This window comes from Apostichopus japonicus, chromosome 14 (assembly GCF_037975245.1).
Source record: "Apostichopus japonicus isolate 1M-3 chromosome 14, ASM3797524v1, whole genome shotgun sequence".
Lineage (NCBI taxonomy): Eukaryota > Metazoa > Echinodermata > Holothuroidea > Aspidochirotida > Stichopodidae > Apostichopus > Apostichopus japonicus.
The window spans coordinates 17,848,797-17,865,033 of NC_092574.1; the positions used below are offsets into that span (position 1 = coordinate 17,848,797).

General features: G+C 36.5%; 1 protein-coding gene across 1 annotated transcript in view; it reads left to right on the plus strand.

Moving 5' to 3' along the window:
- The first annotated feature begins 2,653 nt into the window (after window positions 1–2,653).
- Window positions 2,654–16,237, plus strand: part of LOC139979403 (phosphatidylinositol-3,5-bisphosphate 3-phosphatase MTMR8-like) — a 29,776-nt gene continuing 16,192 nt past the window's right edge. Inside the window, exons 1-6 of the mRNA XM_071990165.1 lie at window positions 2,654–2,996; window positions 4,224–4,340; window positions 5,816–5,978; window positions 11,887–12,044; window positions 13,335–13,460; window positions 15,642–15,776. Of these exons, the coding sequence (XP_071846266.1) occupies window positions 2,973–2,996; window positions 4,224–4,340; window positions 5,816–5,978; window positions 11,887–12,044; window positions 13,335–13,460; window positions 15,642–15,776 (723 nt within the window). The 5' untranslated portion in view covers window positions 2,654–2,972. The remainder of the gene's footprint in view (window positions 2,997–4,223; window positions 4,341–5,815; window positions 5,979–11,886; window positions 12,045–13,334; window positions 13,461–15,641; window positions 15,777–16,237) is intronic.

The following is a 16,237-nucleotide window of genomic DNA, read 5'->3' on the forward strand; positions in this document are numbered from 1 at the left end:
TTGTTAGTAAACGTTCAATGCCTGTTTTATATATATAATTAACAGAACGTTATGAACGTTAATGGACCGTAATACCGTAAATTAACATTCGCTATCCGTTGTAGAATACCAAACAGTTGAACGCACTTTTAATTGCATAGCGGTTCTTAAGTATAAACTGTATTTAATAGTGGGTATAATGACTTAACACCAATTATTTAACCTTTGTGTGAATGCGCAATCATACTTTATTACCGTTTTGTATAATTTACCATGCACACATCGGGACACTGTCAATTTGCATATTCTTTGTAGAGGTGTTACCCAACACTTTTTTGGTTATATTCTCGTTTGATTTAGGTGCCCACGTATATATGCTCATAATGTGTCTAAACAATCATGTAGATTGTTAGAATATTGCATCAGATATGAATGCATGTATTTTTTTGAGTGAAGACTTTTGCTGTTTGCTAATACACAAAGTTGGTATTTACTTATAACTTACCGCATAGATAATATATCTTATGAAGCTTTATATCTCCTTCAATTAAGGAGTCACAGATCGATCACTTGGGGTATTTTGTAGCGTGTGATCGCTTCTCGGCATTTTGGCTATCATGTGTAGCATTATGTCCCCTTCTAGGGGAATCGTGATCACACAGTCACAGTCTCGATGCAAGGGGACTGGGATTGAGAGCGGATCAGTCGTTTGGTTGTTTGGTGTTTGTGCCCAGGTTCTTTCCTGGGCGACTTTTCTTAAAAAGTATCTGTTAGCGTGTGAAGGCAATGGTGGTATTATCGATTAATGAAAAATAGGTATAAAAGTAGGAAAACTCTTCCCGACAAAATAAGTAAACTTTGAATTAGTGGAGTCGTTTTTAACCGAAAATAACGGCTTGGATTCACTGCTTCAGTGTACCCGTAAACATCGTCACACCGGTTTTCGTAAACAGCTGTTAAATTACGTCATAGCGCCGGCGTCCTGGCTGCCTGTATTCTATACCGTAAACATACAATCTTTTTATTCTTCTAACAGTGCAGGGAAAGAAAGTGACATTGATTTGAGAGGGAACTGAACCACAAAATCAACTCAAAACTTCCCGACAGCATGCATTCGTTCTTTGCACTCTGTAGCACAATTTCTAATACTAATCTCAATATGTGTTTTTTTTTCTTAAATAACCCGGCAAATTGCAAAAGGGTATGTCCTTTTTAGTTACACTTTCTTACTTTCTACGCAAAATGGCACTTTTTATATAACAAATGGAAAATTTTCATTATTATTTGAAAAGGGGGCAACTGAAATTTATGATAACAGCCGCCCCTGCCGTGCACCATCCCGGTATCACTTTAACTTATAAAACAAACGTCGATTGTATTTTTTTAAATTTCCAACTTGCTGATAAAATGTGATTACTGCTATATCGAAAATGTCTGGGTGGTGAATTGTTCAATGGCAATCATATAAGTTGACTATTGATCGGTATGTTTAATCAAATGCTTCCTGCACACAAGAAACTGTTTGAAGTTCAATTAAAGAGAAACTACCCCATGAAATCTATGACTTCCATAGTATTGTATTAGATTGAGAAGTTATATAGTCTCTCATTTCCTTAAGAAAAGAAAACCAATCAGGGAACTACTTAATCTAGTTGAACGGACATTTATACTTTGTCCGCATATCCTTATCTTTAGGAAAAGCATAGATACCAAGCCTGCGGTTGTACATACTCGGAATAAGGCTGGGACAATTGCTCATGCAGAATCTATAACAATTATATCTTTCTCTTTAGAAATTTAAAATTCCTCCCTATCAAATCATACCTTTATTATAATTTGTAAAAAACGTTTGGGATTCCTTATTTTTATTTTTGACTTTAATTTGAATTCCAATTTCTTGGCCCTTGTCTTATTCATTTAATAATAATAATAATAATAATAATAATAATAATAATAATAATAATAATAATAATAATAATAATAATAATTATAATAATAATAATAATAATTATAATAATAAATGGTACTTATAAGGCGCAAAATCTTCCGAAGAACTCAGAGCGCACAAGGACAAAGGGACATTTCCTGCTGATATTTATGATATGTATAAAAGTAGATTGGCCTGACGTAACGTGAGCCAACTTACTTTTACACATTCTCTTACACAGGCTCTCTAGTGGATAAGCAGTTTGCTAACAGTTTTATTTTATTTTGATATTTATGATAGACAGGAAGTGCTCACGAAGGCCCATTGGCTTTGGGGGACCTTCACCCTAGGATCCCTTGTAAGCACTTGTCTCATTCGCATACCCCCCCCCCCCCCCCCTTTCCCTCACTTTTCCCCCTGACTGTTCTCATTATCTTATCGGACCATATTGTACATGGATTCATAATAATTGGTAAAGGTAAATATATGTAAACTTGGACATAATATGGCAAAGGTGTAAGTAGAGACCGGTCACCACCGAAAATGAAACTCCTTGCAATCGCCCGTCAGTTTGGTCAGACAACGAATATACCAGTAGATATTTTGGGCTTGTGGGCTGAAATTATAGGCCAGACCCTCGTATAGAGTAACAAGGTGGTCAAAATGAATCAGTTCACGTTCCATGTCGATGTGACGTCAACACCTTTGATAACTTCGACAGTCTGCCCACTGGACAATACAGTATACAGTACATGTAAATGTCTACTCGGATTTCTGAATGACAATTTCCCATGTAATCATCGTCTTGCACTGTACGTACTGTACTGTAGGATGTGACAGATCTATGTTGCCTATCACAACAAAACCAATTTCTTGGGAATGGGCCGACGATTGACAATTTTATTTTGGGTGCACAGGCTGTTGTAGTGTAATTATGGGTCATCTTATTCTTATTCACAGAAATTAAAACAGTCATTCCTTACTCGTGGACTAACATTAGTACCAACAGGACATTTTGTTCGTTCGACAACTGAAGATAGGCCAATGCCCAATTGTAACATCTGTCATGGAATTTATAACACGACCAAAGGTAATTAATCTTAACCTAACGTTATCATACAGCTAAGTCTATAGCCTAGACCAGTCTACAGTAGGCCCAGGAATAGGCCCCTTCCCCTCCTAATCTAGGTTATAGTCCGAGACTATATTAGGGCGAAATATATGTCCTAAGCTCACTTTGGCCAAGGCTTCAATTAGGCATGATTGTTACATTGTAATATTAACAGAGGCCTCAGGCCTAGGCTAGCCTAGTCTGTTTTTGTTCTAGGCCAGCATCTAGCCTAGGGTATGCAAAAGGTAGTATAACTAAGCCCAGTAGGCCTACTTCAAGTTTGGTTAGTGTAGGCCTGATTCTATAACTGTCACTAACAACTACTCAAACCAGGTCAAATTAAGAAAATCTTAATCCATTTGTGTAACTGTAAGATGAATGGACGCCTCCCCCCCTCCAATTTCCGGGGACAGTCCCCAGATTTCATAGACCTTCCCCGGATTCCAAAGTGTTTCCTTGATTTCATGTATTGTCACTAATCATTCCCAAACTTGTGAAAGCTGGTCAACAGTGGTATAAATTTGAAAAAAAATGCCTGTATGTAGAGAATGTACCACAAAAACGTGGGCATTTGACCATCATTCTTGGAACAGCACCAACAAACATTGATATCTCAAACTCCCATCTGTCCCTTACAACGGAGAGTCAATACTACTCTTTGATGTAGCCTAGGAAAAAAAGTTATTGTGTAGCTTAGGTCCTACTGTTACATCAACATGGGGGTCAACGCTAATATCATATGCCTGGATTTTCAGACAAAAAACATGGGAGATATCATATCACAGATTAAATGTTTTTCTAAATACAAGGTTGACGACTTGATTAAGTTTAATTATGACATCATGGAGCACATGCTTCAATACTTTATTTTGTCTTTATTTATTACAATTTGTATTTTCTGTTAATGGTGATGGGTTTTGTTCACTAGGCTAGGCCTACTGTACTAGCCAATTCACTTTCCTTTGACTTGACATAAATGTGAAAAGTGAACAGTGGGAGATTTCCTGAACTACTGGCTCTTTGTCTAGCGACAAACTTTAAATTCATTACAACAAAGCTCAGGAAAGATAGTAAATATTTATTACTATATAGGTACTCAGTTTTGTTGGCTTTGTCTATTGTTTGCATTCTTTTTGACAGTTATTGTAAATTTGTCGCCACCTAAAATGAACTTTTTTTTATGTAATTATTTTTTGTTCTATGTAGATTGAAAACGTTCGGTTGCTTAATAGATTCAACAGCAAGAAACCATCGATAGGAACACTGTACCTGACTGCAACTCATCTGATCTTCTCAGACCCAGCAGGGAAGAGAGAGCCATGGGTAACATAAATTAACATAAAGTTTATAAAGATTGTAGAGATTCTTTACATCCCTGGTACTTAAAATAGGGGTTACGACTATTTGTAAGATTATTTTGGATATTTTGGAGGGTCGCTCAAAGAATCAGAAGAGAAAAAAATAGTGAAGTTTGTGGAGAAAAAATTAAAAATCATGAACATGAAAATTTTGCCTCAAAAGTTGCAAAATTTAGAACCCTTTCAAAAATGGTCAATTGTCAAAATTTGTTAAAAAGGAGGCAGGGATACCTCCTCCACCCTGTAGACACCTTCACTGGGCCAGAACATCTGCTGCTGGAGGGTCGCCAAGATGATCAAGGGGACATATGGATTCACAAAGCAAAAATGATTGAATACCAGGGCTTTACATTATTTTATTAGATAATGATTGAAATCTTGTCAACTTTTCATTTGATGCAATGGTATTTAATTTGCATTGTAAGGTAAAGAACCTCTGTAAGTTTTATTAAGGCTCTTGTTATTCAATTGTAAGATTTTATATTTTTTTACATTCATATCACATTTCCTGATTCATCATAACACTGCTGCCTGGTACAGTGAGCTATTGAGAAGATGAAAACATAAATTCAGTTGACATTGATGCTGAGAATTTCTCTGATTTTAACACTAATGGTTCTGTATTTAAGAAAAAGTAAAGTCTACAAGTTTTGACAAACGTACATTCAGTTGCCATGGTCACTGAAGAAATGATAAGTTTCCGTCTTTAAACACTGAAAGTTTAATTGTAAAAGACAAAAGGTAAGTTCACAAGTTTGAAAACATAAATTCAGTTTCCATGGTTACTGAAGACTTTCTATCTTTGAACATGAGATTGTGTTGCAAACCAGTAAAAGTAGTAGTACTCTGTTAACTATGAGTATTTATGAGGTAATCCTGAGGCAACTGGTGCAAGTCACATTCTGGCCGAAACTTTCTTTGGTTATATTTTCAATTGATTATAATATTATCAATTTAGCATTCTCTCATATTGATTGAAACTGTACAAAAGCAGTAATTGAGAAATAGTAGAGATCATGACCACAAGACCCTCTACGTATATACCCTCCTCTTCTCTCCCCCTCCCCCTTCCCCTTGATATCCTACCTTTAATAGTGTGGTGTTCTGTCTTCTAGGTTAATTGTAAACGTAACTATAAATTCAGGTATCTATATATCAGTATGAAAAGAAATGGGAAAATGTTGTCAGAGCCCGCTGAACCGGTCAGAACGTTTTGTCTTACATTTTACGGTTGAAAACTGGTAAAAAAGGGAAGCCAAGGTAGCTGAATATTTCTAGAATCACTTGTCTGTGAATACAGTAGTTTACGAAAGTATTCATACAGGTGACTAGGCAACGTTTCCCTTCCCTACATCAGGAATGAATCTGTCTGCTAAGTATTAATATTTTGATTGATTCACGGTATGACTCAAAATAAACTCTTTGTTTTTTTCTTACCAGATTTTGCACCAACACATCTCAGCACTCGAAAAGCAACCTCTCACTACGACAGGAGCCCCGTTATTGATAAGATGCAAGACATTCCAGACGGTTACCTTTGTTATTCCAAAGGAGAAGGACTGCCAAGAACTTTACAAGTCACTTCAAAAGTTATCCAACCCTGGTTAGTATTCTTGTCTTATAATTTAGGTTATTTTAGCACTTATTTGTCCATAAAACAGTTAGACACAAATAGTCACAGATCTACTGTACCACTTGAAAACAACATTTCTCTTTTTTTTTTTTTTTTGGAGAGGCAAATTATGCTGTCCTACAGTAGTTATCAATAGAAATAGCAGGGAATAATTTAGTTCTCAAATTTTGTATAGCACATTAGAAGGCACAGAATTTTTTGGTCTCGTGAAATAATATGGTCGGCCGTTCCCATGTACAAAGAACTGCTGTACATCTGTATATTGGTATAGCAACTTGACCATTATTCATAGCAAAAGAAAGTAATTTGGCACGTACTTCAGAACCAGGAAGTGATAGACAGTCATGGCATTGCTTTTATTTGATAGAGTATGAATTATAATAACTCCTCGTTTACGTGCCAATGTGAGAAAGAGAAGTATGGTGGTCAGTGTGCAACCAAGGTGGGCACAGGTCTACGATATGGAGGGTAATTGTGCATTTGTCTTGTAGCAAGAGTTGCAGCCATTACTGGTGAGGATAAGACAAAAGTACAGCAATTAGTAAAGGGTGCATAAAGTTGCTTTTACAGTCAACTCATAAAGAGAGGGGAAAACAAACTGTTCGCAAACTGTATAAATATCTCTACTGCAAATATCCTGTGTAGGTAATTCATGAATAAGTTAGTGGACCTGGCTATTTTATCCTAGCAGGATCTTAGCACTTCAAAGGCAAAGAGGAAAGGGAAGTTTGCCTTTGAAGAAGGTACTGCCAGGATAGAGACCTCTTCTATCTTGTAAAGTCAACTTATTAATCAAGTGATAAGTATCACACCCGCATTAACGTCGGAGTTGTTAAGACCGATATTTAAGGGCGGCACTTGTACTCTTGGGTTTGATTTATTGTTCGTGGAACAACACACTTGATTTTCCTTGGTGTCACCAAACAAGATAAGGTCTAGTAAATAACACTCTTTAATATCTGACAACAATATCAAAGTATTAGAAACCCTCAGAAAGAACTGTACATAGGAAGCAAACATAGCAAATTTAACAGCATAGGAAGCAAAACATAGCAAATTTAACAGCATAGGAAGCAAAACATAGCAAATTCAACAGCATTGATTGAAAGACTGAACAAGTTTTAACAAATAGGCTTACCAGGAAAAAATTTAGTGTTCAGAGTTTGTGTAGCAGTTTTGAAGACTCTGAATTTGGTCTCTTATAAGTTCCTGTTGTTCCCTTGTAACATACAAACACTGCTATACATCTTTCACACTTGTAAACAGTAGCGAGATGAAATACCACTACCAGATGAATTATTCTCTGTCTACAATGGAAGAACCTGGTTCATTTAGTTGGAAAGTGCAATTTAAGATTTATCACAGTAAAAATGCTCTCCTTGAAATTCACACAAATTTTTCATTGGCAATAATACTGTCGAGAATGCCAAGTACGGTTTTACTGTGAATTACAGTACAGCTGTAATTATTGATAGACTACTCAGCACAGGCTGTATCGGTTTGATTGGTTATAAAATGCATTCCCAAATTCTCTTTCCATACCCTTTCCATACTTCCATACTTCCATACTCTTGCTCTAAATTTGTAGAAACATACTGTTAAAGGTAATAAATATCAATTATGCAGATGTTAAATATTTGGCAACTCTGGATGTTTACTAAGTAGAACAAACACCAAAGACTTCCAGGGAGTTCTATTTTTATGTGAAATATATGTAAAGATCACTTAGTCAAACTGTCATTCAGAGCTAGATTGAGAAAAAAATTTGAGACTTTTGTTGTTAATAATGAACCCAAAAAGTGAGGATGTTACTTCTAAGTCCTGTTAAACTACATATTGCATTGTTTGAATACTTAAATTTACAAAACGAAACACAATTACAAAAATCATTAACACATTATCACATAACAGATTTGATTTTATTCTTCCTTCTCCAAATGGATGGAAATTTTAGTACAAAACGATACTAATGCATTTTGAAATATGAAACAACGACAAGAAATTTAAATGTTGGTCTTTACTTAGAGTATTTACTGTATACAAATACAAAACAAATCTTTTTTTAAATTTTTTTAAAGTAAACTGTATAATTACAATCAGCAAGATTACCATAACTAATCGATATAGAAAAGAACAAGTTAATGTGAAAAAGCAAGTCTAAAGACGCCAAGAAGGCTGTTTGTTTATATACCTGACTCTCCGCATGAAGAGGCTTTGATACTTGTTAAGCATTCAAGACTGACATTTTGACAGGTTTGAAACATCTCCCGGGAAATTTTAAGCACCTTTTGAGGAATATATTTGAATATTAAATTGGTACATGCGAGCCTCACAAGTCTGTGGAGCTGTATTTTATCTTAAGAGAACGACTATATCATATATTATGGATTTATTGATATATTATACAGTGGATCTGTATGAAAGGGCAAGTGAAAGTAAAACATGGTCCTGTACTGTACAATATATGTACAGTATACAGGTATATAGATATCGATTGTGTGAAGTTGGGAACAACTGAGTTTGAAATGAATCTATTGTAGGACTGGGGATGTGTTTGAAGGTATTTATGCAGGAAGGAAGGAGTGGGGGATCAGCACATGCTCTCCTGTATGTATGAAGGAGGCAGTGGGAGGGGGGAGGGGTTGGGGGCAGTGGGGGTTGCTGGTATGGCAGAGGACAAGTACAGACCTGCAGTATAAGGCAGTGGAGCTGCAAAAAACTAACTTGTTGGTCCTCTACTGACTCTTTGTATAGCTACTTCAGACTATCATTTCTGTACCAGTTCAATTTAAATGACTGTACAGCGATTCATAGGTACATTTATGGGGAATCGTGTTCAGTTTGAACAGAGAGCAGCTGCTAAGGAAGTAATCTGTAGTATTATTTGCATTATAATGTTCCAACATGGAAAGGAAGGGCAATCAACAATGTGCAGCTCAATCTCATTAAATCTGTTTGCTCACATACTGGAATCACTGATTAACCATCTAAGTATATGTACACATTCTGTCCGTTTTACTATTAATTTGATGTACTGCTATGAGTTTGATTGAGCGCTATTTTCAGTTAAATAACAATTTGGACAATTGTTTTTTTTTAGATAAAGTGAAACTGTTAACAAACTGCTTATCCACGAAAGAGCCTGTGTATGAGAATGTGTAAAAGAAAGTTGGCCTGACATTTTGATCCTAGCAGGATCTTCTTCAAAGGCTAAAACATTTTAGCCTCTGAAGCCATTTAGCCTCTTTCTTTAGCCTCTGAAGAAGATCCTGCTAGGATCAAAACGTCAGGCCAACTTACCTTTACACTATTGTTTTTTCCTTTTTTATAACTTTTACTTTCTGTTTCAGAAAAAAAAAATGGTATATTGTAATAAAAACATATTTCAACAATCTTAATAAAACTGCTACGCCCTACTAAAATTGAAAGTATTAAATTATTGCCTGGATTCAGGACAAATGGTTTCAGTTCTGTCAAAAGTTATTATCTCACAATTTTATCACTTTCAGGGAATACTTTATCCAGTGTCGCATTGCAAAATGCAACTCAAAATAGGCACATTGCTATACAAAGTGTAAAGATGTATAGCAGCTTAAATTGTACACAAGAACTACAATATAGTACATTATAAGCAGGGTTGGCCAGTTTTTACCGGGCGGTTTTTACCGCCCGGTAAAAACCAGGTTTTTACTGGGAGGTTTTTCCCACCTTTAAGTGGGAAAAACTGGGAAAAACCTCAAATTATATAGAATTCCTAAAAATTCATGTGGAACTTGTGGAGGAGCATAGAAACTACAAGAAAATGTCATCTTATGGTAGGGGGTTGGGTTACATCTAAAGAACAGCCATGATCTATAACTTTGTGAGTTTACCGATTAGACTATTATAAATAATTCAAATAAATAATATATTGGATGCTCAAATCAACCAACTTTATTTTCCTTTCGAGATGCATAATTCCATAATCTAGAGAATGGACAAGTATCAAACTGTTGGTGCCTCCTAGGGCTATGGTTCATCATATTATACATGTCACATTGTCTTGTTACATATATATAATGCAACACCATCACAAAAACATGGAAAGTGAGCAAACATATTCACAGTGTAACTTTTACAACTCGCTCGCCAAGTAGATCTCTCAAGTAACAATGAAAACTACATAGAGTGTACTCTGTTAAATTCTTGCAAACTACAGTATGAACTATGAACATTTTTTTGTGTCTTAAAATATAAGTTACGTGAAACTAAAAAATACCTGTATAGTGTTCAACCTGTCAAGCTCGGCATAACAATTTTGCAAAGTGAATATTAGCTGGACCTCCAGAGTAAATAACTGACGTTTAAACACATAATTCCCAGAACTCTAATGACAGTGTCCAGTATGAGACTATGAGTCTGATGTTGTAGCTCCTGCTATAGCATACTTTCAGGTTGAAGTGCTTTAGGTTTTCAGTAGGCACAGACTACCAGTCCACTTCTCCTTTCCCTCGTAGATACCTATAGCAAGCTACAAGTTTCGCTGCTTTTTCCACCCCCAACCTGTTCCTCAGTTTTGTCTGGATCATACCAAAATTGGAGAAAACTCTCTCTATTGATATATTAATTGAATGAACTGTCTGAGCACATAATAGGCCTGAAGAATTTAGGAGGGGTGAGTGTCCCAGTGTAGACGTATAATGGTTTGGGCAATAGGCAATGCATACTGCTAAAGAGATTGTGACAGAATAACTATATATACATGTGCAATATGAAAAATACTCTATTTTCCACAAAAAGTAGAATTAGGTTGTGATAAAATAGCTCAAAATGAAGCTAAGAAACTCCCATATTCAATAACATATGTCTGTCATGAAACAATATCATGCCTACTGATGACCCTGCATATTACGGACAAGTAATAATAGTTTTCGAGACCGAGGCGGTTTTTACCGGTATTTACCAGTTTTTCCCGGTTTTTACCTGGTTTTTACCGCTTAGTGGGAAAAACAGGTTTTTCCCGGGGAAAATGCCAACCCTGATTATAAGACAAACTCAGTGTCTTCAAAACAGCTACACACAATTTTAACAATAAATTATTCCCTGACTTATTGTCCTCAAAACTCTCAGTCTCTCAAATGCTAAAAATATTGCCAGCAGCTTTCAGATTTAATTTCTCAGGAGATTCTACCCCTTCCTCGATGAGAGGCTGGTTAAATTAGATGATTTATCCTCTCAGGGAGCCGATAAAGTCTTCTGCAGGAGGAAGTGACGATTGTACCTGATCGGTGTTAGTTTGTCTAGCATATTTGACAGCAAAATCAAATGGCCTGTAATCCATCAACAGTTGTTCGTAACCAGAAGTACAATACTAGATTCATGCACAATTCATTCAAGAAATACAATCATATACTGTAGACCAGTGGTTCTCAAAGTGGTCCCTGCCACCCCCCTGGTGGCGTTGGGAAGTCTGGGGGGTGCTACAGGGTACACGGGGAGTAGGGGGCCGTTGGCACTGATTTGGGGTCCCTGACGATTACGACTCAACTCTGCAGCGATTTAGGGCACAATAAGGCATCCAGGGGGTCTGGGAGCCAAAAAAATAAATATTGTTGAGAGAAAATTCATCATCTTGTAGGGAATGTAGGCTATATTTTAATTCCTATATGTATATCTTCGGACAGTCTGAATGCTCGCTTGAGCGGCCGACTATGAACTGTAGGTCAAGGGGAGGGGGAAAGGGGTATTGGGACAGTTCAAGATGGTCGAAGGGGGCGGTCGCCTAAAAAAAGTTTGAGAACCACTGCTGTAGACTGTTTCTACTTCACCAGCTGTTATTCAAGTGAGTGACAGGACCGTGCTGCTTTTATAAAATATCCATTCTTCTCTCAATTTGCAGAGGACTTGACTGATATGTATGCATTCACTTACAAATCTGCCAGTCTGTCTCCCTCTGTGACTGCAGGATGGGACCAATTCGATCTACATACAGAGTATGCGAGGATGGGGATTCCCAATGGCTTCTGGAAGGCGTCTGCCGTTAATCGCGATTATGAGGTCAGACTCGCTGTACAATGATAAGCATGTCATGATAGTTTCTTAGTCTGTACTATGACACCTACAGTAAGGAGGTTTCTATGTTACAGATCAAAAGTTTTCAATTTTGGAAAAAAAACATTCTTGAGATTTTCTACTGTATCTTATCTGTCTCCTCTCAGAAAATTCCTCACCATCTAGTTCATGAAATTTTTCTTTTTTTTAGGATATTTAGGACTTCTCTCATATGACTGTGATGTCAAGGTCATGCCCCCCCCCCTCCTCATGTTTTCTTTTGTCCAGATATGGCATTTCTTATTTCAGTGTCTTCACATCGTTTGTAGAGCAACTGTTCAAAATTCGGTTGTCGATATTTCCAAAGGTACTGACTGTACCAAGGATAAGTCAAACTAGGATTGTATTTGATCAAAAGTAAGACACCCTCCTAGAATTTTTGTACTTTATGAAAATTACCGAGTCTGTAACTATGAGAATTGAATCTAGATCCTAATCATTTTGTGCCCTGAAATATTCAGAAAATGGAATACTTACAAACACCAACAAATAAATAACTTTAAAAATTACTATCGTGAAATGAAACATGATAAATGAAGCTAGTCGATTTCATTGTTAGAGAAACTTGTAATTGCATATTATTGAAAATTTGCTGAAAATCAACTCCTCGTGTATGAGTAACTAACTAATGCACATAGATTTTTTTCTTGAAATACAGCAACTTTAGCAACTTGATGCAATAGGAATATTGGTCACAGTTTATGGAAATTAAAGTTCAGATTTCATGAAATTAAATTACTATATAAAGAGTTGTATGCTCATCTTCCTTATTATGTATGGCACAGAATGAGCCTAGCGATAGCCATGTCAGGGTATACAAAAGGAGTATGTTTAGTGCTTGACACTAACTTGGCAAGGTAAGGCAAACTGGTCTTTAAAGGGACTGTATAGTAGAGCATTGATTGATAGTACCAAAATTGATTGAAGACTCAGTTAATATCACCCTGAATATTTTTTTCAACACAATCAGTTTTACAAAGTTATTTAAACCGTGTCAGCAGATATTCCAAAAATGTCAAAGAATGTGTTGAAAATTGTCTCTTGATTATTAAACATTGAAATGTTTCGTCCAAAATCTAGCATACCCAGTAGGTTTTGTGTCACTGCATAATTAATTCCCTTTAAAGATTTTTTTAAATCGAAAGTGAACACCAACAACGGTCAGTATTCAAGGAAGTGTTTCTCTGCAGGATGACAGGCTTAGAAACACCTCCTCTATTTCCTCTGTTGTTCCAGGTATGCCCCACATATCCCAGGATGATCCACGTGCCAGCAGCTTCCCAGTCGTCTGTCTTGTTTGGCAGTGCTAAATTTAGAAGCAGGGGAAGGCTGCCTGTATTATCATACTTGCATCATAACATGGTAAGCCATTGCAAGGAAACCTTGTTCCTAGCTTTAAGTCATAATGCATTTATCAAGTCTTTCTGCTGTGGAATTTAAATGTACACATGTTTACACAACGCTGTTTCAGCACCATGCCTCGTGTTCGTTATGATGATTACTGAAAATGGGAATAGAGTAAAAAAGAAAAGTGTTAACGAAGGCTGCTCCTCTTCCATTGCAAAAGGCCTGTGTAGGTGTGATATGCAAGAGTTACCCCGTAGAGAGCTCGTCTGATTGTCGATGCTAGCAGAATCTTCTGCAGAGGCTCAGGGAAACGAAAACAGACTAAGAACACATTAATGGACACAGATGGACAGAAAAGTTTTAATTGGACAAATGAGCAATGGATAGAGCAAAAATTAGACAAACAACAAAGGAGAGGTCAGATGAAAGGAATAAGAGCGATGAGATTCTGAAAATGGAAATACTAATTGTTCTCTGTGTAAAAAAGAACTGCTTAATGTTCAGAATCAAAATAGCCGGATAGGCACTCTGCCTGTTCCTTGTCGTCTCTGCCTGGATTAAACCGTTCTCATTTAGATGTCTGAAAGAGGAAGTTTTAGCCTATGAAATTAATACTTTAAGCTATGTAACTTATAAACCAGTAAAACTTTTAAACCAGTAAATTCTGCAGAGTTTCAGTGAAAAGATGAAAACAGACTAAGAACACATTAAGAACACATTAATGGACACAAGATGGACAGACAAGTTTTAATTGTACAAAAGAGCAATGGATAGAGCAGAATTAGACAAAACAACAAAGGAGAGGTAAGATGAAAGAAATAAGAGCGATGAGAGGCTAAAAAACGGAGATACTTATTGTTCTCTGCATATGAAAGAACTGCTCAATGTTCAGAATCAAAAGAGCTAGATTGGCACTCGGCCTGTTCGTTGTCATTTCTGCCTGGTTTAAACCTGAGGATTTTTCTTATTGAGATGTCTGAAAGAGGAAGTTTAGCATATGAAACTAAAACTTTAAGATATGTTACTTATAAACCAGTAAACTTATAAAACCAGTAAATTCTATGTGTATACAAGAACTGCTTAATGTTCAGATATATAACATAGGTTGAGTTTCCTTCAGGGAATATGCTTCTTCAATGCTGATTGTAATGTTCCTCATGTGGCAAGTTACACTGGGTTGGCACTCTGCCTGTTTCCTGTTATTTCTGTCTGGATTAAAACCGGCCCATTGTTCTTATTTAGATGTCTGAAAGAGGAAGTTTATCCTATGAAAATAATATTTAAGGATATGTAACTTATCAACCAGTAACTTCTTCAAGCATCCTGTAGATGTGCGTTCATTACTCACTCGACGGATTCTGTCGCTGGTGTTGTGTTGAAAGTGAAAAAGCCGTATGGCTTTTGTCATAGGAATTAATATGGAACATTTCAATGCACTGACTGTAAGTCTAAGTCATACATTGCGATGTTTCCATAGAATTGGAAGTTCTTAATATGATAACATCAATTGGGGGTTTAAAGAAACTGGTATTACATTATCACAAAAATTCTGTCCAAGTTAAACAAATTCAGTGAGCTGCACAAATTATGCTAAAGATTGTGGCATTTTTTGGTTGTGTTTCTCACATAAACAGTAACCTATTGCAGTACATTATGATACATGCACACTATTCTTGTACCCTTAGAATGCTCTGAAAAAGCATAAACACATCCTTATCATCTGTTAGAAAAGATATTTCTTGAGTAAAGAGACAGTTTTATGGATCAGTAAAGGCATAGTTTTCAAGTTAATTGTATGAAATTTATTTTCCTAGAACCACTTAAAGTTGTTCAGCAAAGCTTTGTTAGTCTAACCAAAGAAGCATGTGAAGAGGCAGGTTGAGGGGGGGGGGGGAGGAGGGGGGATAGGATGTTGTGTAATTGTCTGTTTTTGAGTCCTGTAGAGTGTTTTTTTTTCACTTTGTGTGTTTTTACTCTGGGAGATTCCTGCTTTTTTTTTCTGTCATTTTTTCCAATTTTTTTTTTCTCCAATTTTTTTTTTTTACTTTTGCTGACATCGATCCATCTTGTACCATGTACTCGTTGTGCTTTTGTGACCAAATCACAAATAAATGCATACATTTTTTTTTTTTGGGTGGTTTTTCCCATCCTGAGAAGACAACCCCTTTACGTTATGACAATTTCCTTTCTCTCTAGGCTGCGATGTGTCGATGCAGTCAACCACTGGCTGGTTTCAGCGCTAGGTGTATGGAAGATGAACAAATGCTACAAGATATTCTACTTGCCAATAAGGATAGTTCTTTTATGTATGTTGTGGACACAAGGCCTCGGGTAAATTGTTAACATGTTTTAACTTTTGACAACCTGCAGACATAGAAGATGGGGCTAAGGGGAGGGAGGGGAGCTGTGAGATGCACCTCATTCAGATGGGGGCAAAATCAAAGAAAAAAAAGAAAAGGCAATGTATGCACTTTGAAGGGGTCCCTGTAGCTTCTATATGATTTATTTTTTTGTCCATTTGATTACACCACTCTACTCCATCTCATTCCCCCCCCCCCCCCACCCGCTACACCCTTAAAACAACAATGGGCCCCAACACCTATGAACGCAAGACAAAGTTCCTCATATATATATATATTATATCACCTGGAAATACGATCTAGGTAGGTATTTTTCATGACATTAATTTTACCATTTACACCCAGCTACCCAACACGGTATGTTTTTTTGCAAGGAATCTGTTTTTCTGATTTGTTCCCACCAAGAAGGGATGACATTCACTTAATAGGTTT